Here is a 25,350-nt window from a genome sequence, read left to right as displayed (position 1 = left end):
CCGTTTTCGTTAGCTGCTACCATCGTCGGAAAAAAGTGTTTAGTGCATGCCAGGGTTTACTACTTGCTCGTTAAGTTTAGTGCATCTGGCCCTCAGTCCTCTTTCCTATAGGGATCTTTATGTCTATCATGCATTTCTGAAATCTACTACTGGTTTTTAGCACCACCCTCTCCATGAAAAAAGTACTTCCTGACTTATTCCTAAGTCATCCACTCTGCAACCTCAATTCATGTCCTCTAGTTCTATCACACTGAGGATTTGCTAGAGCTTCAGTCTTGCCTTCCAGCCATTGGAGCCGACTCTGTGGGTGCTTGAGCACCCCCAATATTGAGAAACTTCCTTGTATGTGTCCAGGGAGGGGTAATTTCCATTGGGCTTAGCACCCCCAATAATTTTGAAAAGTTGGCTCCTATGCTTCCAGCTGAGACTTGATCTTCTAGATCATGACTGGACTCAAGGCCTCTGCATGAAGGGATACAATCTTGTACTCTTGAGTATGTGAAGCACCTTGGGATTGAAGATTGAACTTCCATTTTCTTTAAAGCAGATGAATGCAGTGTGAAAAGCGCTGCAGATTGAATTAACTCTCAACTCCATCCTGCCACAGTTGTAGCAATTTTCTGTGGGTTAGAGACCACAGTGTAATGGATGCATTTTATTTTCTTACCATATAAAATCTTTATAACTATCTTCCTGTAAAAACTCTATTCAGCACGGTGCTTCTCCTGATGGCCATTTTGACAAGTTATAGTCTTGTTTGAATGCTATAAAAATTAGATGACTAAGAACAAACCTCAACTGAAGATGACAAAAATAGAGTTCTTATGGATCCCTAGAGAGAGTTGTTCCTTTCCTTGGATCCACTATTAGTTAAGGATCATGTGCGAAGCTTGGGGGTTGATTTAAACGTAGGGCTCTTTTGATCTTCATATTTCTTGTGTTGTTAGTGTTTTTACTATCTTCGCTAGCTTCGTTCAATTCGTTATTTTTCAGTTTCTGATTTTGCGCAGTTAGTGTATGCTTTTGTTATTTCACATATTGATTATTGTAACACTTTGTTTGTATGTCTTCCTTTAAAAGTTTGAACAGGCTTAAATGGATGCAAAATGTAGCTGCTTGTTGGTTATCTAATTCTACAATGTCGTATCATATTACTCCTGTTCTTTCATCTTTGCACTGGTTGCCTGTTGAGAAGCGTTGTTTTATTAAGCTTTTGGTTTTGGCTTTTAAGGTTTTCCATCTTACAGTGCAGAAATATTTTTTGAGGAAATTACTTGTTTACATACATAGTCAATCTTTACGCTCTCAAAATGAAAGACATTTTTCTTTGCCTTATGCTAAATCTTGTAGGCTGCAGTGTGCTCATAGGCACACCTATTCCTGTCCTCTGGCTTTACAGAATAGTATTCCTTCCTGTGTTAGGAATACTAATGACCTTTTAGAATTCTGTAGAGGTATTAAAACTTTTTTTTAATCCTAGTTAGATTGTTTTAATTTTCTGGATTCCTTAAGGTATATTTTGACTATTATATGGATACATTTATGGGATTGTATATTGTTTTAGGTTTATAATTTTTTGATATATCATTTGTCTATTTTTTAGTTACTTTATTATGTGCGTTTTCGTGTAACCCATTCTGGCTGTTATTCATGGAGCAGGCTAAATACACACATACAGTGGGGGAAATAAGTATTTGATCCCTTGCTGATTTTGTAAGTTTGCCCACTGACAAAGACATGAGCAGCCCATAATTGAAGGGTAGGTTATTGGTAACAGTGAGAGATAGCACATCACAAATTAAATCCGGAAAATCACATTGTGGAAAGTATATGAATTTATTTGCATTCTGCAGAGGGAAATAAGTATTTGATCCCCCACCAACCAGTAAGAGATCTGGCCCCTACAGACCAGGTAGATGCTCCAAATCAACTCGTTACCTGCATGACAGACAGCTGTCGGCAATGGTCACCTGTATGAAAGACACCTGTCCACAGACTCAGTGAATCAGTCAGACTCTAACCTCTACAAAATGGCCAAGAGCAAGGAGCTGTCTAAGGATGTCAGGGACAAGATCATACACCTGCACAAGGCTGGAATGGGCTACAAAACCATCAGTAAGACGCTGGGCGAGAAGGAGACAACTGTTGGTGCCATAGTAAGAAAATGGAAGAAGTACAAAATGACTGTCAATCGACAAAGATCTGGGGCTCCACGCAAAATCTCACCTCGTGGGGTATCCTTCATCATGAGGAAGGTTAGAAATCAGTCTACAACTACAAGGGGGGAACTTGTCAATGATCTCAAGGCAGCTGGGACCACTGTCACCACAAAAACCATTGGTAACACATTACGACATAACGGATTGCAATCCTGCAGTGCCCGCAAGGTCCCCCTGCTCCGGAAGGCACATGTGACGGCCCGTCTGAAGTTTGCCAGTGAACACCTGGATGATGCCGAGAGTGATTGGGAGAAGGTGCTGTGGTCAGATGAGACAAAAATTGAGCTCTTTGGCATGAACTCAACTCGCCGTGTTTGGAGGAAGAGAAATGCTGCCTATGACCCAAAGAACACCGTCCCCACTGTCAAGCATGGAGGTGGAAATGTTATGTTTTGGGGGTGTTTCTCTGCTAAGGGCACAGGACTACTTCACCGCATCAATGGGAGAATGGATGGGGCCATGTACCGTACAATTCTGAGTGACAACCTCCTTCCCTCCGCCAGGGCCTTAAAAATGGGTCGTGGCTGGGTCTTCCAGCACGACAATGACCCAAAACATACAGCCAAGGCAACAAAGGAGTGGCTCAGGAAGAAGCACATTAGGGTCATGGAGTGGCCTAGCCAGTCACCAGACCTTAATCCCATTGAAAACTTATGGAGGGAGCTGAAGCTGCGAGTTGCCAAGCGACAGCCCAGAACTCTTAATGATTTAGAGATGATCTGCAAAGAGGAGTGGGACCAAAATTCCTCCTGACATGTGTGCAAACCTCATCATCAACTACAGAAGACGTCTGACCGCTGTGCTTGCCAACAAGGGTTTGCCACCAAGTATTAGGTCTTGTTTGCCAGAGGGATTAAATACTTATTTCCCTCTGCAGAATGCAAATAAATTCATATACTTTCCACAATGTGATTTTCCGGATTTAATTTGTGATGTGCTATCTCTCACTGTTACCAATAACCTACCCTTCAATTATGGGCTGCTCATGTCTTTGTCAGTGGGCAAACTTACAAAATCAGCAAGGGATCAATACTTATTTCCCCCACTGTAAATAAAATTCTCTTACAAATTGTGTTTTCGATTGTGAACCATCTTCCTCAAAGTCAAGATTCTTTTTAGACAAACTGTAGAAGTTGGCAACTAGGTCAAACTCCATGACTAACAAAAAAATAAACAGCAACTGAAAACTTTTTTATTGTTTGTTTCATCAGAAACCGAACCTGCAGCCAAAATTCAGTGCTCAGTTTTGACTGAAACTGAAGCCGAAACCAAAACTAATTCCAAGCCTCCAATCCAGCGTTTCTGCTATCTATCTATCTGCTTCACACCCCAGTCACTACACATACACCTGTTACACCTCAATCACTACTTATGGCCCCTGTCCACATTCTCTTCCTTGCCCTGTCCCTTCCTAATCTTTTTCCCCTCCCCCTACCGCTGTCTACCGCTGGAAATCATTGCCCACCCATGTCCCCTCCCGTCCTGCTCGCTACAGCAATACCCTATTCACCCCCATCCCTCACCACCTCACCATCTCTCTTGTCCCCCTCCTCCTTCCTAGCTCTTAACCATCAACACTTCCTTCCTGCCATTAACCCATCACCATTCCTCTTAAGTGCATCCCGTCTTCGTCGCCCGACCTCCCCCACCCTCCTCCGCACTCTCTTGCTATCCGCGGGAGACATTAATCCTAATCCAGGCCCCCCTCACCTGTCCTCCTCCTATCCATGCAAACAATTCCGTGATGTCTCCAATCTCGTCTCTATTCCCCTCCTCCCCCCCCCCCCCCCTCCCTCCCCTTCTCATGTGCCCTGTGGAATGCCCACTCGGTCTGCAACAAACTGCCCTTCACCCACGATCTCTTCATCTCTCGTTCCCTTCAACTGCTCGCCCTAACTGAAACCTGGCTCTCCCCTGATGACTCTGCCTCAGTCACAGCCCTTTGCCATGGAGGTTCTCTCTTCTCCCACACTCCCCGCCCAGCTGGCCGCGGTGGAGGCGTCGGGCTTCTACTCTCGCCCTCCTGTAGTTTCCAACCCCTCCTCCTACCGCAGTCTCACTGCTTCTCATCCTTTGAAGCACACTCCATCCGGCTATTCTACCTATTGCCACTCAGAGTGGCAGACATTTACCGCCCCCCCTAATAAATCCCTCTCTTCCTTCCTCACCGACTTTGATGCCTGGCTTTCCGTTTTTCTTGAACCCTCATCTCAGTCCCTCATTCTCGGAGACTTTAACATACACGTTGATGACCAATCTGACCCTCACGCTTCTCAGTTCCTCACTCTAACATCCTCCTTCAACCTCCAGCTATGCTCCACCACCCCTACTCACCGAGACGGCCATTGTCTTGACCTCGTCCTCTCCTCTTCCGGCTCTCCCTCCAATTTCCACGCTTCAGCTCTTCCTCTCTCCGATCATCACCTGATCACCTTCACACTTCTTCACCCCCCCCCCTCAGCCCCGTCCAACTTTAACCACTACCTCCAGGAATCTCCAGGCTATTGACCCTCCCACCCTATCCTCTAGTATTTCTAATCTCCTCCCTTCCATCATGTCCTCTGAGTCTGTCGACAAGGCTGTCTCCACTTACAATGCCACTCTCTCCTCTGCTCTGGACACCCTCGCACCATCTACCTCCCGTCCCACTAAGCGTACTATTCCCCTGCCATGGCTGACCCCTTGCATCCGTTACCTTCGCTCCTGCACCCGATCTGCTGAACGCCTTTGGAGGAAATCCCGCACCCACTCAGATTTCCTTCACTACAAATTCATGCTATCCTCCTTCCAATCCTCCCTATTCCTTACCAAACAGGATTATTACACCCAATTGACCAATTCTCTCAGCTCCAACCCCCGTCGTCTCTTCGCCACCCTTAACTGCCCTCCGCTCCCACCCACCCCCCTCGCTCTCTCCTCAATCACTGGCCGATTACTTCTGCGACAAGGTGCAAAAGATCAACCTTGAGTTCACTACCAAGCCATCTCCTCCTCTTCACCCTTCAACCCTCTCCCTCAACCAATCAACCCAGGCCTCCTTCTCCTCCTTTCCCGACATCACCGAGGAGGAAACCACTCGCCTTCTTTCCTCCTCGAAATGCACCACCTGCTCTTCTGATCCCATCCCCACAAACCTACTTAACATCATCTCTCATACTGTCACCCTCTCCATCTGTCATATCCTCAACCTCTCTCTCTCCACTGCAACTGTCCCTGACACCTTCAAGCACGCCGTAGTCACACCTCTCCTCAAAAAACCATCACTTGACCCTACCTGTCCCTCCAACTACCGCCCCATCTCCCTCCTACCCTTCCTCTCCAAAATACTTGAGCGCGCCGTTCACAGCCGCTGCCTTGATTTTTTCTCCTCTCATGCCATCCTCGATCCACTTCAATCCGGTTTTCGCCCTCTACACTCGACAGAAACAGCACTCTCTAAAGTCTGTAATGACCTGTTCCTTGCCAAATCCAGAGGCCACTACTCCATCCTCATCCTCCTCGATCTATCCGCCGCTTTTGACACTGTCAATCATGATTTACTTCTTGCCACACTGTCCTCATTTGGGTTCCACGGCTCTGTCCTCGCCTGGTTCTCCTCCTATCTCTCCCACCGCACCTTCAGAGTTCACTCTCATGGATCCTCCTCCACCCCCATCCCGCTATCTGTTGGTGTTCCCCAGGGATCTGTCCTTGGACCCCTTCTCTTCTCAATCTACACCTCTTCCCTGGGCTCCCTGATCTCATCTCATGGTTGCCAGTATCATCTCTATGCTGATGACACCCAGCTGTATCTCTCCACACCAGACATCACCGCGGAGACCCAGGCAAAGGTATCAGCCTGCTTATCTGACACTGCTGCCTGGATGTCCAACCGCCACCTGAAACTGAACATGTCCAAGACCGAGCTCATCGTCTTTCCACCAAAACCCACTTCTCCTCTTCCTCCACTTTCTATCTCAGTTGATAACACCCTCATCCTCCCCGTCTCATCTGCCCGCAACCTCGAAGTCATCTCCGACTCCTCCCTCTCCTTCTCTGCACATATCCAGCAGATAGCCAAGACCTGTCGCTTCTTCCTCTTTAACATCAGCAAAATTCGCCCTTTCCTCTCTGAACACACCACCCGAACTCTCGTCCACGCTCTCATTACCTCTCGCCTTGACTACTGCAACTTACTCCTCACCGGCCTCCCACTTAGCCACCTATTCCCCCTTCAATCTGTTCAGAACTCTGCTGGACGTCTTATATTCCGCCAGAACCGATATACTCATATCACCCCTCTCCTCAGGTCACTTCACTGGCTTCCAATGAGATACCGCATTCAGTTCAAGCTTCTCCTTCTTACCTACAAATGCACTCAGTCTGCTGCCCCTCACTACCTCTCTACCCTCATCTCCCCTTACGTTCCCGCCCGAAACCTCCGTTCACAGGACAAATCCCTCCTCTCATTACCCTTCTCCACCACCATCAACTCCAGGCTCCGCTCATTCTGCCTCGCCTCACCCTATGTTTGGAACAACCTTCCCGAGCCCTTACGCCAAGCCCCCTCCCTGCCCATCTTCAAGTCTTTGCTTAAAGCCCACCTCTTCAATGCTGCATTCGGCACCTAACTCTTACCTTTCAGGAAATCCAGACTGCCCCAATTTGACTGCCCCTATCAGACTGACTGTTCACGTGTCCTTTAGATTGTAAGCTCTTTGAGCAGGGACTGTCCTTCTATGTTAAACTGTACAGCGCTGCGTAACCCTAGTAGCGCTTTAGAAATGTTAAGTAGTAGTAGTAACTAGCTGCTGCAGTCTGGTCCACCATTGAACAGAAGTAGCCCCCTGCCCTAGGTGGTCTAGTCAGAGTAAGAGCGATTGCAGGGCGTTTCTACCCATGCCCAACTATGCCACTAGACCACCAGGGCTTGTAAGGTGGCGTAGGGGAGGGGGAGGGAGGGTGCACGCATGCTCCTGTTTGGGGAGGGAGAGAAGACTGCTCCTGTTCTTGGGGAAGGATGGGGAAGAGTGCTACAGTGACACAGCATAAAATTAAGGTTTTAGCCAAAACTGAAACAAGGCCAAATAGTGATTTTGGGCCGGTTTTGATGCCAAAACCAGAATTCGGCCAGCCTCTACAAAAAAATGATGAGACGTAAAAGAGGAAACTAAAAAAGTTGGAGGCTTTTTATTTGGAAGCATGATGAGAGAGATGAAAACCACAATAAACAAATACTGCAGAGACAAGAGCTATAAGGCAAATCCATTCAGTAGAGCAAATAAGAAAAACAGTGAGGTACCTCTGCAGGGGCACTAGATCTGGAATGGGGCACACGTGCTCAGAAGCTTTTTCAGTACTTTCCAAGCTCACAGCTACTGGTTCCAAATGCCAGTGACATCACCCACTTGTGTGGCAGATTCATCATCCTTGTCAATGAAGAACTAGTTTTCCCATCACATGAGCTATTAAGCAACACTGAAAGTCACATCTAACTTGTCAGAGTGTCTTTATGAGAAGCATGTATTAGAGTACAACTGAAAAAAATTCCATAACATTCCTCTCCATCTATATACAACTCCATCCACTCTTCTGCACATATAAATAAAAGGTAGGGGAAAAATGTATAAGTGCCAGCATCAGCACAGTTAAATTGTTCTTACCATCCACATCAGTAAGGATGACCCTTGATATCACCACAACCGACACAATGACTTGTTTGCTTAGGCCTGGCTCATTTCCCTACCTGGAGTAAAATTAGGATTTCCACGTAAACGCTGGTTCCTTTGCTCAAAAAACCTGAAGATCGTGTAAAAGAGCATGTTGTCTGCCGTCTGTTTTGCTGCATCCAGGAATTTACGTGCAGAGATGTTGTCATGTCCTCCGATACTCCGAATAAACCTCAAGGCTGCCAGCACCTGGTGTTTGGACAGCAAAACCTCCACTATTTCATCGTTGGCTGTGGAAAGTCTCTGTAAAAGGGAACAAGACTGCTATCAGCAAGAGTTCTTATAAGCAACGGTAGTAGGATTGTGAACCTCCGACACCCACAAGCTTGTACCTGTCGATGCATGCACATCAAAATCAGGTCAAGCACACTAGTTTAAAGAAGTATGAAGACCCAAAAATAGCCTTGGGAAGCATGAGCCTCACATGCATGTTTGAACAGCTTCCACTGCATGAAACTCAATGCATGCTGTATACTGCTTTCTACAAATGATCCTGGACAGTCACAGGGCCCCCCCCCCCCTTACCCTGCAGCAGCCAACTGGTGTTTCCGCATCCAATTTCAGGTTACCATTTTTTTTTTTTGGGGGGGGGGGGGAGTCCTAACATAACATAGCAATGTCATTAGCCCAGTAACATTATTTTTTTTTTATTAAACAAATGTAAGAATGATCAAAAGCTGCTCTAAATGAGCTTTTAAGGATTTGTATGTTGGGACAATAAGAACTCCAATTTTTTCCAGGATCAGTATAGCTAGTTGTAGCCATCCCTCCAAAACTAGTGTTCTAGTGATATTCATTCATGATTTTTACCTTCAGCATGTCCAGAGAAAGCTGATGTGCAGGAGGATAAATGCTCTCCAAGGACAGCAAAAGACATGCCTGAAACAATAGTAATTCTTAGTTCAAAACACTGACTTTTAGTTTAAAACTTATAATTTAAGTTCATTGGTCCAATTTACAGAACATAAAATTTAAAAAAAAAACACACACAGCCAATAAGGAAAAATTGTTATGGGAAAAGTGTCTATGACATGTCTAACCCTCCATTTTTCCCAAAGCTATGCTTTTTACCCAGAGGTGATATAAAAGAATGAAACAGTTCTCTGGAAATTAATTAGAAAGACATCACAATGTAAAATTACTGATACAAGAATGAAGGTTTGCAATATAGCAGGATGAATCTAATCATCATTTCTTTTAGATAAGCTTGCAGTATCTGGTAGTCATTAGCAGAGTCAGGGCCAGATACACTAAACTTAACGAGCCAGCAACGTGGTTTTAAACTAGTTCTAGCCAGTTTAGCACGCAAGTCGTGAACCGGGACCGAGTCATTTTCCTGTCACGGTAGCAGCTAACGAAAACGGAATGCAAATGAGCTAATTACTATTATAATGTGAATGCGATGCAATGCGATGCACTACCATTTCTGACCCCGTGCACAAAAGCAGTCCCTACCTTTACCAGGAAATTTTAACGGGAGGTGTGGACCTGCCAGTTCTTCATTATTGCAAGCAGGAGAAGGGAAGAAACAAGCAGGGAAGATGAAGCACAAAAAAAAAAAAAGTATACCAGCTTACACGCAGCTTCTTTGCATGTATGAAAGCCGTGCCATATGTTTCTTTTTCAAATTACATTTTACTGGCAAGAAATTGGGGGGGGGGGGTGGGGGGGGGAGGTGGGAAAATGTGGGATACAAATTTAACAAATAATTATTATTATTAGGAAAGGAATGAATTAAAAAATGAGGATGTTATAACGCTTTTGTATTGCTCCATGGTGCAACCGCACCTCAAATATTGTGTCCAATTCTGGTCACCACATCTCAAAAAAGATGTAGTGGAATTAGAAAAGGTGCAGAGAAGGGCGACAAAAATGATAAAGGGGATGGGCTGATTTCCCTATGAGGAAAGGCTAAAGCGGCTAGGGCTCTTCAGCTTGGAGAAAAGGCGGCTGAGGGGAGATATGATAGAGGTCTATAAAATGATGAGTTGAGTTGAACGGGTAGATATGAAGCATCTGTTTATATGCTTTCCAAAAATACTAGGACTAGGGGGTATGCGATGAAGCTACAATGTAGTAAATTTAAAACGAATCGTAGTAATTCTTTCACTCAACGTGTAATTAAACTCTGGAATTCGTTGCCAGAGAATGTGGTAAAGGCGGTTAGCTTAGCAGAGTTTAAAAAAGGTTTCGATGGCTTCCTAAAGAAAAAGTCCATAGACCATTATTAAATGAACTTGGGAAAATCCACTATTTCTGGGATAAGCAGTATAAAATGTTTTGTACTTTTTTGGGATCTTGCCAGGTATTTGTGACCTGGATTGGCCACTGTTGGAAACAGGATGCTGGGCTTGATGGACCTTTGGTCTTTGCCAGTATGGCAATACTTATATACTTATGTAATGGCTAGTGCAGTGGGCTGTGGATCTGGGGAACTGGATTTTATTCCTGCTGCTGCCTGATGGTCAGCAGTGAGTTGAGATCCTGGGGAACCAGGTTCAATTCCCTCTGCAGCTCCCTGTGACCCTGGGCAAGTCACTTGGATTGGATAGTATTGGATTACTTATAACCCGCCCTTATCCAGGGCAGTGAACAAAAATACATACATAAAATCACATAAAAGCAATCACAACAAATTATTCACAATACACAGTCAAAAAGAAAACTAAAGATAAAAAAAAAATACAAAAACAATGTCTAGGTCCTCTAAATGGGCAAAGAATCAGGACCAGCAGTCACACAGTGCACAAAGCATAACAGATGTGCTTTCAATTGTTGCTTAAATATTTGTGCAAGATGCTCATTTTTAATTCCACTCTGATGGTCCAGTTACTGAAAAAATTCCTCTTCTAGTTACATCCAAGCGTACTTGGTTCAAAGCAGGCACTACAAGGTCACAGGACATCAATGATTGCAATTGGCGAGATGGAACCTATTTCTGTACTGCTTGTTTCAAATAACAAGAAACTCCTGATACAAAGCATTATGTATTAACGGCAGCAATTTCAATTTCACACGATAGACAACTGGTAACCACCTCAATCTTTTCAGGAATACAGCAATATATTCAAGCCTCAGCAAATCAAACAATAAAAGAGTTGCCGAGTTCTGAACTATCTGCAAAGATTTAATACAAGTGGCAGATAAACCCCAATAGGCTATATTATAGTAATCAATACCACTTAACCCTCCATTGCCCCAGGTACAACAGTAGGGCTGGTGGTTGGGAGGCGGGGATAGTGCTGGGCAGACTTATACGGTCTGTGCCAGAGCTGGTGGTGGGAGGAGGGGCTGGTGGTTGGGAGGCGGGGATAGTGCTGTGCAGACTTACACGGTCTGTGCCCTGAAAAGCACAGGTACAAATCAAAGTAGGGTATACACAAAAAGTAGCACATATGAGTTGTCTTGTTGGGCAGACTGGATGGACCGTGCAGGTCTTTTTCTGCCGTCATCTGCTATGTTACTATGATTGTGAGCCCACTAGGGGCAGACCCAGTACCTGTAAAATTACACTGTAAACCACTTAGGTCTAAATGGTATATAAATAAATTAAATAATTAAATGTTGGTAAGAACGATGACTAAATAACTACATTAAATTTCTCACTGAAATTCAAAGCAGTTGCTGAGAAAACTGCAAAAAATTGTAGGGGGGGACGTTACCTTTTTTTTTTTTTGCCTCTCCCTGTACACGTGCACCAATGTCTTAGCAGGAGCTATGCAAAATGTTCTTTCAACTGAAAACTCTGCTGCTTGGAGAACATTCACAACTTCCCAGAAGCAGCAGTAGTCATATGATGCACAATTTGCTCTTGCCTCAGAATTTAAGATCATGTGTGCACATCACAGTCATGAGAGGGGCCCACATGGCCATTTTATGATTTTCCAGGCTCCAACTTGGGCATTGTCTGATGTCCAGGACAGGCAATCTTTAGAAAGCAGACTGAAAATAACACTTAAACTTAGACACTCTATATAATAACATATCAGAGGAATTCCCACAGTGAAACAAACTCTTTCAAAAAGTACAAAGACTAGGGGACACTTAATGAAGTTACATGGAAATACTTTTAAAACAAATAGGAAGAAATATTTTTTCACTCAACGAATAGTTAAGCTCTGTAACTCTTGCAGGAGGATGTGGTAACAGTGGTTAGTGTATCTGAGTTTTAAAAAAAGGTTTGGACAAGTTCCTGGAGGAAAAGTCCATAGTCTGCTTTTGAAATAGACAACTGCTTGCCCTGGGATTGGTAGCATGGAGTGTTGCTACAATTTGGGTTTCTGCCAGGTACTTGTAACCTGGATTGGTCACTGTTGAAAACAGGATACTGGGTTAGATGAACCATTGGTGTGATCCAGTATGGCTATTCTTATGTACAGGACTTTTCCTTTTAAATTAACACAAAAGTTTAGGTTGATATTTCAATATTGTTCCCAGCTGTTACATACCAGAGGCTTGGAGTCACTGAGGACATGGTATTGTAGAAACTGATGCAGCATGTAAAAGAGGTTATGCTGAACAAGGGTTTTGATGACCAGTTCATACAGGTAGTGCTGAAAAGAAAATGGAAAGATAAAAATGCAGTACTGCATGGAAAAATATCACAGTACTCAAATACTACAATGTTTAGAAAATGTTAAAAAGAATAAAAACAGTCTCCCTGCATATAGTGCAATGATGTGGTTAAATATAAAACTGTGGTTAAGGAGAAGTGATCTAAGCTCAGAAACCAAATCAGTATGAATGGAATGTAATATAATACAGTACCCAAAAAGTTATTAAGCCTTTTTTTTTTTTTTGAGTCAACAGTTTCCTCATGCTCTCTTAAGGGTCCATCTCAGTGGGAACTGGCTTCTATAATGCTATGGCACCATGAACCTTCAGTGGCAAGTACATGGGGATTTTGCCCCCGACTTTCATATCCTCTCCTAACTCAGCTCACTCACAGTGCTTCACCAGAGCTCTTTCTACAGCTCTGAACACAAGCCAAGCCCCCCCCCCCCCCCCCCCCCCCCGATAGTCAGCACTTTTTAACCAGCCAGTTAAATAGCGTGATGATGGTAATTTTCTACATAAGTGGGCAGGTATTCTGAATAAATGCTAGCTTGATCTTTTGATCCTCAATTGATAAGACAAAAGAAATCATGGCAGCAATCAAGCTCGAAGTTGATAAAACTTTAGAACTGCTGAAACAGAAAGAAACCGTTGATCTATTCACTAGTCAACATGAAGAGTTAAAGAACAAGATTGATCAATTCTGGTTCGACTTAGAGGTTGAAGGTGAAGAAGTTGCAGCGTAATGAAAAATATTATGAATCCAAATTGATTTACTCTTGGTTGGAAAAGAAAAGTGAAATGATGCGACCCCCTTTTGACCATGATGAAAAAAATTTTTTTGATAGTGGTTCTTCAGGATCTGATCATCCTTTTTTAGGACAAGGTTGAGGTCATCATGGGAGAGGGCAAGGTGGCAGAGCCTGGAAGCCGAAACTAGGAGAAATACAGTCAGACTAGTCAGACAAGGTACAAGGATCCACCAGAAACCTCCCAGATTCAACAAGATCGGTCACAATAAAGGATTTGGTGGTGGTAAATCTATCTGCCTATTTATTGTCTACTATTGAACATCAAGTCATTGATAAAGGACTCTCAGAGTAGACCTTGGAAAAATCATGAGAATTTTGCAGATTAAAGTGTTCTTTTTTGATAAAGAAGATGATGTTGCTGACTGGTCTTTAGTTAAGAAGAAATCCTATTGGATTCCCCCCCCCCCCCCCCCCCCCCCCCCGGACTTCTTGATCCAGTTCTGGGCTCCTTTAAACATATGGTACTCCATGCGTTTATGCATTCAGAGCAACAACCTGTGAGAAAGACTGCTTTTAATATGTCTAAAGATGAAAAGGTAGCTGTTCAGAATCTGAAAGCCAATAAAGATATAGTTATATGGAGGGCTGACAAAGGGGGCACAATTGTTATCCATGATCACAGAACATATGTAGCAGAGCCTCATCAAAAGTTGTTAAACTCAAATAATTACATTGGATTATATGAAGATACTACTCCAGAGTTACAAATCAAGATCTATCGTATAACAAGTGTAGGATATGCAAAAGCATTTTTGACCCAGAAAAAAATTTATTTTTTGAATTTGGCACATCCTAACACACCAGCTTTTTATATCCTGCCTAAAATTCATAAGACTTGTAAGACCACCCGGAAGACCTACAGTGTCAAGTGGTTAAGGCAGGAAAGTCCTACATAAAGCATTCTACTCCTTTTATGAGATGTTTGGAAGATTTCCAAGGTGACTATCAGCATTGTGTACTTACAACACTGGAAGTAGTATCACTTTTTACAGCGATACCTCAAGAAGAAGCTCCAGAAGTCTTGCAGACCATCATTAGCCATTCCTGCTTCTTTCATTGTGTCTTTAGCAGCTACTAACAGGAAATTTAATTTTTTTCAATTTGAAGAACAGTTGTTTCAGCAAATATCTGGAGCAGCCATGGGTGCCACTATGGCCCCATCAGCAGCAAATTTATGATCTCTTTCAAGCAATGGTTTGTATATTCAGTGGACAGTTTTGATAAGGTTAAGCTCTGGGTATGCTTTATTGATATTTTCTTGTTATGGAATGGAGATGAACAAGCCTTTGTTTCTACACTCAGCTCTTGTCATACTAACATTAAATTTACTTTGCAATGGGATATGCATAAAATTTCCTTTTTGGATGTGGCAGTTGAGAAGAAGGGTATGGGTTTCTTTACCACTGTGCTCTGCAAAGAGACAGACAGAGAAATACGTTCTTGGAGTATAACAGCTGTCATCCTCCTTCCTTGAAAAAAAAAATGTTTACCATTTTCACAGTTTCTTCAGTTTCAACATATATGTTCTTATTATGTAGCGTTTCATAGACACGTGAAAGATCTGATGACAAGACTGCAGACTCGAGGATACCCTGATCATGTGATTAGCTATGCATATCGCAGAGCTAGATTTAATAACCATTAGTCATTACTGGCACAGTGACCATCTCAACCTACGGAAGACAACATTTTTAGAATTACGTCCTAAAATATATGCCTTTATCTCCAAGTGTAGTAAGAGCAGTGAGAAGACATTGGAATGTGGTCACTATGCTTCTGTGTATTTTGCCTTCAGCTGAGGCAGGAATCTTAAGGAAACCTCAAGTCTTTCAGTGAGGTTTATGGCCATGTTAAATGTGGAAACTGTACTTTTTGTGACATTATGCTCAAGACATCCAAGTTTAAATATTCCACATGTAATAAGCGCTGTGTGTTACGAAGCCACACGTCATCTACTTTAGACCATGCTGTGTATTGCCTAATGTGCCCCTGTAGAAAGCTATATGTGGGGCAAACTACTTGTAAGCTATCTCTTCATTTGACAAAGCATAAAAGTTCAATCTAGACTGAAAAAAATGGGACTTCCTTTGGCAGCTCACTGTGTTAGAATGTGTCATGTTATTATAGACCTTAAATGTGTGGTCTTGCAATGGATAGCACCTTTGAGAAGAGGGGGAGTCAACGGAAAAGACTGATTCAACAAGAACAAAAATGGATTTTTTGTATTTTAATGCTCTGGAACCTATGGGTCTTAATGCCTAAGTGAAGTGGTGTCATTTTTACAATTGCCCTTCATGTTTCTGCCCCGACATATATTATGAGCTGCTGATTGGTGAATTTGATTATTGGCATCTAATGTCATCAGATATAGGAGCGGCCATATTCTTACGTCTATTGAGAGAGCCTCCAGTTTGCAGCTAAATTGTTAGCACTTTTCTAAGAATTAAGAATATTAGCCATGTAGAATTTGCTGTACATTTTGAAATTGTCTTTCTACAGCCCCATTGGACCCTGAAGAAGCATAGCAAAATGCTGGCCACCACTGGTCCATTCTAAAAATCTTTGACATGGAGAATAGAGTCTGAAGCTACAGTGATCGTTACTGAGCTAAGTGCAATTTCTGATAGGTTTTTTGAAAGCACTATGTGTTGGTTGCACTTTTGGACACTATAACTGGACTAGATATATAAAGCAGTGGAGTTGGAAGGGTTTTTACCTATGATGAAGAGTAAGGCTCTTCAAGTTATTTTTGGCACCTATAACTTTAAAGGGTTATGTCTCTGGAGCTCTTCGAGGTTTTTTCAGTCCTTCTTTCCCTGTATTTACATTACTATATGGCTTTCATTTGTTAGGTGAGCATTTCTTTTTGTTATGTAGGAACTATCCTTTGATTTGCACAGTGACTTTCACCTATACGCCTCAATATTTTTGTAGTTGGTTATGGAATAGTAGCCTAAGTCTGCATTTGAACACTTACAATATGGTTTGCATAAATGCTTGAACCCAACTGTTGGTAGTTTGGCATGGTAGTATTCTATAACCCATGCAAGTAGGAATGCCCCTGACTCACTCATGCCCATCCAAGGTCCCCACCCTCTTGCAGTTAGATTCTGCATGTGCAATTTACAGAATCCTAAGAGCAATTACACGCACTGTAAATTAACACCTATTAATGCCAATTATAATCATTTGGCTGTTAATAGACTAATTAGTTAATTGGCATTATGCATGCAACTGACATTTTTAAAATTATGCATGCAATTTTATAGAATTTGGAAGAATTGGGAAAGTGTATCCTGCAAACACAGCCACAAGGTGTCACCATTGTGCAACGACTAAGACCCTCCTCCCAGAGGCTGTGAACACTGCTTCCTCAGCTGACTTGATTAGCAAAACACCTGACTGGGAATTGAACTCACATCCTCCAAGTGGTGGCTCATCTTGGGTCAAAGGGCTGACAAGGAAAAACTTAAAACATATTCATATATGAGATTAAAACACAAATGTCACAACCCATGCTATTTACTTCCCACCTGACAATCAAGTACTCTTGGTACCTTCTTGCTTAGACTACTGCAACTTGCTTCTCACAGGTCTCCCACTAAGCCATCTCTCCCCTTCAAACTCTATGCTCATATTAGCCCTCTTCTTAAGTCACTTCATTGGCTCCCTATCCATTTCCAGATACAATTCAAACTTCTCTTATTGACTTACAAGTGAATTCACTCTGTAGTTCCCCAGTACCTCTCCACTCCTCCCCGGGAACTCCATTCATCGGGTAAATCTCTTATCTGTACTCTTCTCCTCCACTACCAACTCCAGACTCCGTTCCTTTTACCTTGCTGCACTATACGCCTGAAACAGACTTCCTAAATAAGTACGTCAAGCTCCAGCTCTTGCCTTCTTCAAATCTAGGCTAAAAGCCCACTTTTTTGAGGCTGCTTTTAACTCCTATTCACTTGTTCAGTACCCATGTCTGTTTCATAATTCCCAACTTAAGTATTTCCCTTATTTGTCCCGTTTGTCTTGATTAGATTGTAAGCTCTGTCAAGTAAGGACTAATGATAAGTACCGTTAGTAGTAGATTCATGATACAAAAGGGAGAGCCTCAAACACCTTCTTCGTTCAAACCTGAGGTAGTGTTATCCTATTCACAATATTCCTCTCATCACTAGAGACTAAACTTCCACTGGAGCTAGCTCAATGACACCTACTGAAGGCCTCCATTGTGGGACTGGAACTGCCACAAAATTCTTTTGCTTTACTTTCAACAATTTTTTATTGATGACATTCAAATACAATGTACATGAAAATGCGAACTGCAGATACAACGAAAGCATGATGATCCTGATGTCACTCATCTTTGATAACCATCATCAACTTTTATATTAACTGACCCCCAACCTCATGTCCCTCCCCTGCCCCCTCCCCCCACTGTAGAGGTTCCGTCGTTGTACAGTGGTCCCCAAGGGCCTGGATTCTGATAGCCCTTCGGAACCAAACAGTCACATGTTACTTCTTGTTCAACTACTCAGACATTACCTCTTAGAGCTTACTTAAACAGTGTTATAGATAATCGACGCAATAGGACAATGCATTTCCCAGAGTTTTGTGTATCCCACACACAAGGCGGCTCAACATTTGTCCATGCACCAAAGTCGGAGTATCTATCACTCCATTTCCTCTCTCTTGCCCCCTGCTACTCCTCTCCAACCCCCTCCCCCTCCCCTACTGTTTACATATATATAAGTACATATAAACAAATAGCTGTTCAGAACAACAATACTCATGTTCCCTCCAACTGTGAAACATGCCCTCTAAAGAAGAACAAGCCTGATAAACAGAACCTCAACATACCCTCAAACTCCCCCTCCCGTCCCAACCCCCCCCCCCCCCCAAAGCACTGTTTAAGATTATATAATGAACCTCATTTATTCCATGGGAGTCTATTCAAGATATGACTTCTCGCCTGCGATGAAATGGTGTTTATATATGCCTCCCACACTGCTAGGAACCTCTGCTGCCTTCCCGGCGATAAGCCCGCCCCCCTAGATTCCCAGGACAACAATTTATGAAGCCTATTCCTCCAGTGCCAAAAGGAAGGTGGGCAATCCTTATTCCAATTCTGAAGGATGCATTTCTTCCCTAATATACATGCCTTCCCTAGGAACAATCTTTCCCCCTTTGTTACTCCCAACCACATTCTAGGCGCCTCAAAGATAGCTCTTTCAAAAGTTAATGTGATTTTTCTTCCTAACACTTTACTCAAATAGCGCTCTATCAATGACCAAAATAGTGAGATCAGTCGACACTGCCAAATGCCGTGAAAGCAATTCGCCTCTAGCCGTTGACACTTTCTGCAATGTTGTGTGTTCACCACCCCTGCACGAAAGGCTTGTCGCTGAGAAAAATATGCCCTGTGGATGGTTCGAAAATGACACTCCTGCAACTCCGTCCCATGCACCACGCTCATATTACTCTGCAGAGCTGTTAGTATCAGTTGCGTCGAAATATTTCTGCCAGACTCTATGCTCCACCGATCAGCGACCTCTGTCAAGTCCTTCACTAATGACATCCTTCCTAGTCTATCATGGAACCAAGATACTGATATTTGTCCCGCTGCATCACCTTCCAACAGCTCTCTCATTTGCCTCCCAAACTGTGGGCGTAAGCTGCCTTTTCGTAGGGATCTCACATAGTGAGACAGTTGCCCTTAGGCCAGCCATGTTGATAGCCCTTGCCCACATCTCGCCAAGAAGTCTCCATACGACGGCAAGGAGCCATCCTCGGTCACCAGACTTTCCAGCGAATTCACACCCTGATCCACCAGAGATCGAAGAACAGCATTTTCATCTCCCGGCCTAAACAAAATATTCCCCCCCAAATGTTACCACACACTACCCCTATTATCTTGGCCCCAGATTGTGAGCATCGACCTCCACAGGTGCCACAAAGACTTTAGCAGTATACACCCACGGACTCTCTCTGGCGTGTCTCCTCTAGGAGTTTGCAACAAAGATAGCAAATGCCAGGGATGAAAGTAAGTCCGTTTTAACTCCACATCTGTATAAGCGACAGTGCAGATCATCCAGTCTCTCAAGTGCCTTAACAGGCACGCTTGATTGTACTTCCTAATATCCGGAAATCCCAGGCCTCCCAACTTTTGTGCCCCCAGTAAATACTTCCACCTCATCTTTGGTTTCCCACCTCCCCAACAAAATTTCACTACCAATCTCCGCAGCGCGTCAAGATCTTTTTTGAGCAACCACAAAGGTAGGACCTGCAATGCGTAGAGCCATCTAGGGAAAACCATCATTCTAAAAAGGTGTAAGCGGCCTAAAAAGAATAGTGGTAGCGTGGCCGCCAGACTCATATTTGGAAAAACTAAATAGGAAAGCGCAAAACCCCTAAGAGAGAAACTTCACTGGCTCCCACTTAAGGAACGCATTGCGTTCAAGATCTACACGATTGTACACAAAATCATTCATGCAGACTCCCCAATCTACATGCTAAACCTCGTGGACCTACCTCCCAGAAACGCCAAAAGATCATCCCGCAAATTTCTCAACCTGCACTACCCCAGCTGCAAAAGACTTAAATACAAACTGATGCATGCCACCACCTTCTCTTACATGAGCACGCAGCTATGGAATGCATTACCTACAGACTTGAAAGCAATCAACGAAGCAACTATCTTTCGAAAATCTCTGAAGACATTCTTCTTCAACAAGGCCTACAATGAGAACCCATAACCTCACTAAATCACTTCACTCTCTCCTTCTTCTCTCCTCCCTTCCTAATCGCTACACATTACTAACTGTATCTGATATCCTGATATGACAATATTATCAAACCTATGTAAGCCACATCGAGCCTACAAATAGGTGGGGGAATGTGGGATACAAATGCAATAAATAACAATAACAACATACTGCCAACTGCTCCTTTGTTTCCCGAAGCATCTTTGTAACGTTAATTACATATATCCGCGACGTATCCATTGTCAACTGTATCCCTAGATATCTAAACGAATCATTTGCCCATCGTAATGGGAATCCCTCCCCCCATAACCACTTCACGTCATCGGAGCTTGCCAATGCTTCCGACTTAGAGAGATTCAATTTAAAGCCTGAGAAATCCCCATATTCCTCCAAATTCTTTTGCTTTAAACGCCTCCTGCCTCCCGCCCTGTAGTCACAGTTGAAGAAAGGACCCATGGAGACTTGAAGTGCTGCAGAGTACACCATCACATTTTGGACTGAGCAGCAAGGAAGATATAAACAAGGAAGGATTGGCTCAAAAAAACAGTGTGGCTCATGTCAAGTTACTTGGCTGCTTCACAGCAGAGAAGGTGGAGAAAAGATTCTGAGCATTTTGATCATGTTTCTAAAGGAGAGCCGGTGGCATTCTCTAAATTGTACAGTGAAGAGCAGAATATAATAAAAATGAAAGATTTTGAAAGACCACAAAAAGGAACAGCTTATACGTACTCTTCTATCCCTTTTCATCTCGACTACTGTAACTCATACTCTGGTCTCCCTCTCTGTTCATTAAAGCATCTTCAACTCATTCAATCAACTGCTGTAAAGTTTCTCCATTCTGCTCATCGTTTTGACCATATCACTCCCCTCCCTCTGCTATGAGCACTGCCGCTCATATTAAATTAAAGATTTTCTATCGTGTTTAGGTCCCGTCTTCCCCTAACTCTAGCTAATCTCTTCCCTCCTCATTCCCTCGTGCTCTCTCTGTTCCTCTTCTGGTAATCTGCTTAGTAGCCCTTCTTTGCCTTCCTTTCGTCTATCAATCTCTCATGAAATCATTTTCAGTTTTCTAGGGCCTTCTCTTCGGAATCCTCTATTACCTAGCCATTTGGAAACCTCTTACTTCAAATTCAAAAGTACTACTCAATACCCATCTGCTTACCGAGTCCTTCGGTACATCCTCCTAGCCCTGTCTCTCTCCCGTGACTTATACTGATCACGGGAGAAAGACAGATGATTAGAGTTTTGCTGGCGAGCTTTAGTTAAAGAGAGTTTAATGATTTTTTTTTAATGCAACTCTTAATAGTTTAGCTTAGATCAGTGGTTCTCAACCAGTGTGTCGGGACACACTTGGTGTGACACCAAAAATGTGACAGACAGAAATCTTGCTTTCCTTAACAACCATGTGTGCTTGGGGGCTGGGGAGAGCAGAGCATGGAATCATGTATTTGAAATCCACACAACTGGTCCTTTATGCTTCACCATTACCACTAATGCTCACTGCTACCACCAGCCTCAACTGGAAATCTTGCATCTGCTGTTCCCCGCCCAGCATTCACTACCTTCCTTTGCATCATTTTCAGCAATAATGAATGATATACAAGGGATTTTTCTTTTTCTTCAGCCATGAACTATAGTGTTTAGTGTGTCACTGATATAAGCCTCGTCTGTCAGGTGTGTCACAATGGAAGAAAGGTTGAGAACCACTGCCTTAGATTGATTGTGTGTTTATCTTTTTCAGCTTTCACTCTCCTGTAATTCTGCTGACTTCCTCTTGATGTGGACTTGATGCCTGTTGTTTTCTAGGACCAGTTGTGGTCTATTTGATTATTGAATGTTTGCTTTCTTGATGGTATTTGCTTTGAATACTTAATTGTACGCTATTTGTGAAAGGTTAATAAAAAGAAAAAAAATTATTAGAGCAGGAACTGTCATGTCTCCTTCAAATTTGTACAATGACTGAACAAAAAGGAGTGCTCCTCACTGCTGTGGGATCTCATTACCTGCACAGTGATCTGGAACTGGTTAAGAGACCGAATATATTCCATCAGTACAGCTATAATGAACTTGTGGGGTGCCTCCTACAAGTTAAAAAAACAAAAAAGAACAGTAAACGTTAGAACTGAGCGCAGGTATAACAAGTCTAGATTAGCGGCCTCAGAACTGCTGGCTTCCCTATATGCTGCAGCTTTAGGGGTTCCCACCCTCTGCAGTGAATCACCCCAAAACTTTGAAAATGTGGAAAGACCTTACAAAGAATGGGCTGTAAATAATAACATGGAAATATGCTAAACCTATCAGATAAGGTTTTTCAGAATTATTTCATTCCTAATTGGGTCAATTGCACATCAAAACAGTGGGATAACATAACACTACAGTAGACCAATGTTGCAAACCACCATAACAAATTGTACTGACTAATACAGGAAGAACATACAAATGCATCACTGAAATTTGTGCATAAGGCCAAAGTGGAATGGAGGAACAGCCTCAAGATCAGACCAGTAAATTGAAAACCAGAGAAGCCAAGGTTCAAATCCTGGTTCTTCCACTGATGCTCTTTATGACCTTGCATTAACACATGTTAAACACAGTCCATTATTGTTCATTGGGCCTATTTACTAGTAACAGGCGTTAAAGTGCAATAAATGTGGGTTTTTATTTATTTATTACATTTGTACCCCGCGCTTTCCCACACATGGCAGGCTCAATGTGGCTTACATAGTAACAATAAAAAGAATTACAAAGTTGTAAGAAGAATATACAGTTTGTAGTGAACGCAAAATTAATGGGGTTAATGGATAAGTAAATTGAACACAGGTGGAATTGGGAGCAGAGAAATTGAGCATTGGGAGGCAGGTGTAGGAAGATGGAAAGGAAGGGATAAGGGTAGCAAAAAAGGATAATGGGAACAAGGTCAATGTAAAACAAATGTCAATAATAATCATGTGGGCAAGTTTTGGTTAGGTTGAATCGTTAAGGTAGGCTATCTTGAAGAGATGTATCTTCAATGCTTTCCTGAAGGACAAAAGGCCGTTAATGGTACAGATAGGTCTTGGTAGAGCATTTCAATGCTGGCTACCTAACAAGGAAAAAATTGGATGCGTAGAGGGATTTGTACTTAACACCTTTGCAGTTGGGGAGGTGTAAATTAAGGTAAGTACGGGAAGACTTCAGACTGTTCCTGGTTGGGAGGTCTACAAGGTGATTCATGTAGGTGGGGGCTTCTCCGTGTAATATCTTGTAAATCATTGTGTGGACTTTAAAATTAATTCTCTCTCTGATGGGGAGCCAGTGAAGCTTGTCTCAAAGAGGTGTAGCGCAGTCAAATCTTGACTTGCCGTAAATTAGTCTGGCTGCCGTGTTTTGGGTAGTCTGGAGCTTTTTCAATATTTGGGACTTACAACCTAAAAAAACACTGTTGCAGTAATCTGTGTGTGTGAGTACAGTGGATTGTACTAGGTTCCGGAAGGTGTCCAGGGGAAGATAGGATTTCACTCGTTTCAATACCCACATTATGTTAAACATCTTTTTGTTGATGGGTTAGTAAATCTAGTTCTTAAATTGTAAGCCCTCTGGAGCAGGAAAACACCCACAATATCTGAATGTAACTTGTTTTGACACAGACTGTAAAAAGAAGATTAATTAAATGTAAAATACAAACCCAAATTTCAAAGAGAAATACTACATGGATAAGATTGATGTGTGGATATGTGAACATGGTTTGCTACTAAATTTAGCAAAGTCAGAAGTAATGATTGTTGGAAGAACTATGGAAGAGAGGTGGCCCGAGTTTTTAAATGTGAAACTGCCGGTTCAGAAAGTAATTAAGTTGTTAGATGTGTCCTTGGATTCAGGGCTCACTATGAAAAAAAGCAGGTGTTAAATGTTGCTCAGGCATGTTTTGCACAACTACATTTGCTATATAGACTGAAACCAATACTCCCATTGTATGATTTTTTTGGGAGTAATTCAAGGCATGGTGCTATCTTGGTTGGATTACTGCAATGCCTTGCATCTTGGCATGTCTAAGGCTAGGATCAAGGCATTGTAGACAGTGTTCTGTTATAATCACAGCACAAAGAAGAAACGGGCATTAAATCCTGCAGAAGGCTCAAACTATCTCTACTACTCCTCCTCTGACAAGGCGTTGAAGTTCCTGCCTTATCCCATATGTCTTTGCATCAGGGCTGAATAAACTAATAGGTCATAAGCATTGCCATACTGGTACAGAGTGAAGGTCCATCACGCCCAGTATCTTGCTTTCAACAGTGGCCAATCCAGGTCACAAGAACAGTAAAACTGATTTTATGCTGTTTATCCTAGAAATAAGCAGTGGATTTTCCAAGACCATCCTAATAATGGCTTATGGATTTTTCTTTTAGCAAAATGATGTTGCTAGGCTTGTGGCTGGTGTACCAAGTCCCACACATGTAACACCAATTTTGCAGCATCTGCACTGGTTGCCTGTCCAGCCTACAGTATAATTCAAAGTTTTATGATTTGTTCATCAAGCTATATATCTGCCTGCTCCATTATACCTTAAGGAGATTTTTTTTCAGTGTATCAACCAGGAAGGTCCCTATGGTCAGAGACTGCAATGATGTTGCCACTGGACGCCTTCATCAAAACACGTTATTGTGATACAGGAGTTGCTGCATTCTCAACAGCGGCGATTATGATGTGGAAAGCTTTAGCAGGACAACTGAGATTATGTGATGGTGCACTTCAATTTAAGAGGCTTTTAAAAGACTATCTGTGGATGCTTTTATGTAAGAATGTTATTATGGATGGAACAGACAGTAGTGCTCTCTCTGTATTGTGTGACTGTACTCTTTGTGATAATTCAGAGTGGTGGTGTTTTTTATGTTTGAGTTTTGTGATGGTTAATTTTATTGTTTTTAAGCTTCATTTTATGTAAACTGCCTAGGTGTAGGCAGTATAAAAGTTTTGAAGATAAATAAACTGTGTGTCAAAGAATAAGATCACATGCACTGGACATTCGTCAACCTCCACACCAGCCAGACTACAGCCACCACAGAGCATGACTGAAATCTGCACCATATCCAAATTAGGAAGCTACAGGTGTCCCCTACACCTATATACTGCAGGTTGGTTTGGAAAATAGGCAAGACCCCATGGCCTCTCCCAGGAAAAACAAGCATCTCTGACTTTTAATAATGTTCACATCTCTTCTAACATTATCCTTTTCTATCACTATATAGAGCAATATACTAGTCTCCTCACTAATAGCAAAATATATTTACTGGTTTGCCCTTAATACTTTTCAAGCCAC

At 42.6% G+C, this 25,350-nt stretch overlaps 1 protein-coding gene across 1 annotated transcript in view; it reads right to left on the bottom strand.

The window, feature by feature from the left end:
* RMC1 (regulator of MON1-CCZ1) overlaps positions 1 to 25,350 on the bottom strand; it is a 100,620-nt gene that overhangs the window by 11,736 nt on the left and 63,534 nt on the right. Inside the window, exons 16-19 of the mRNA XM_030213543.1 lie at positions 22,058 to 22,135; positions 12,376 to 12,480; positions 8,738 to 8,806; positions 7,945 to 8,170 (exon numbers count right to left, since the gene is read on the bottom strand). Of these exons, the coding sequence (XP_030069403.1) occupies positions 7,945 to 8,170; positions 8,738 to 8,806; positions 12,376 to 12,480; positions 22,058 to 22,135 (478 nt within the window). The remainder of the gene's footprint in view (positions 1 to 7,944; positions 8,171 to 8,737; positions 8,807 to 12,375; positions 12,481 to 22,057; positions 22,136 to 25,350) is intronic.

Source organism: Microcaecilia unicolor, chromosome 1, assembly GCF_901765095.1.
Source record: "Microcaecilia unicolor chromosome 1, aMicUni1.1, whole genome shotgun sequence".
NCBI classification, from domain to species: domain Eukaryota; kingdom Metazoa; phylum Chordata; class Amphibia; order Gymnophiona; family Siphonopidae; genus Microcaecilia; species Microcaecilia unicolor.
Note: the sequence above shows the minus strand (reverse complement) of the source record. Positions and strands in the feature narration are given on the sequence as shown.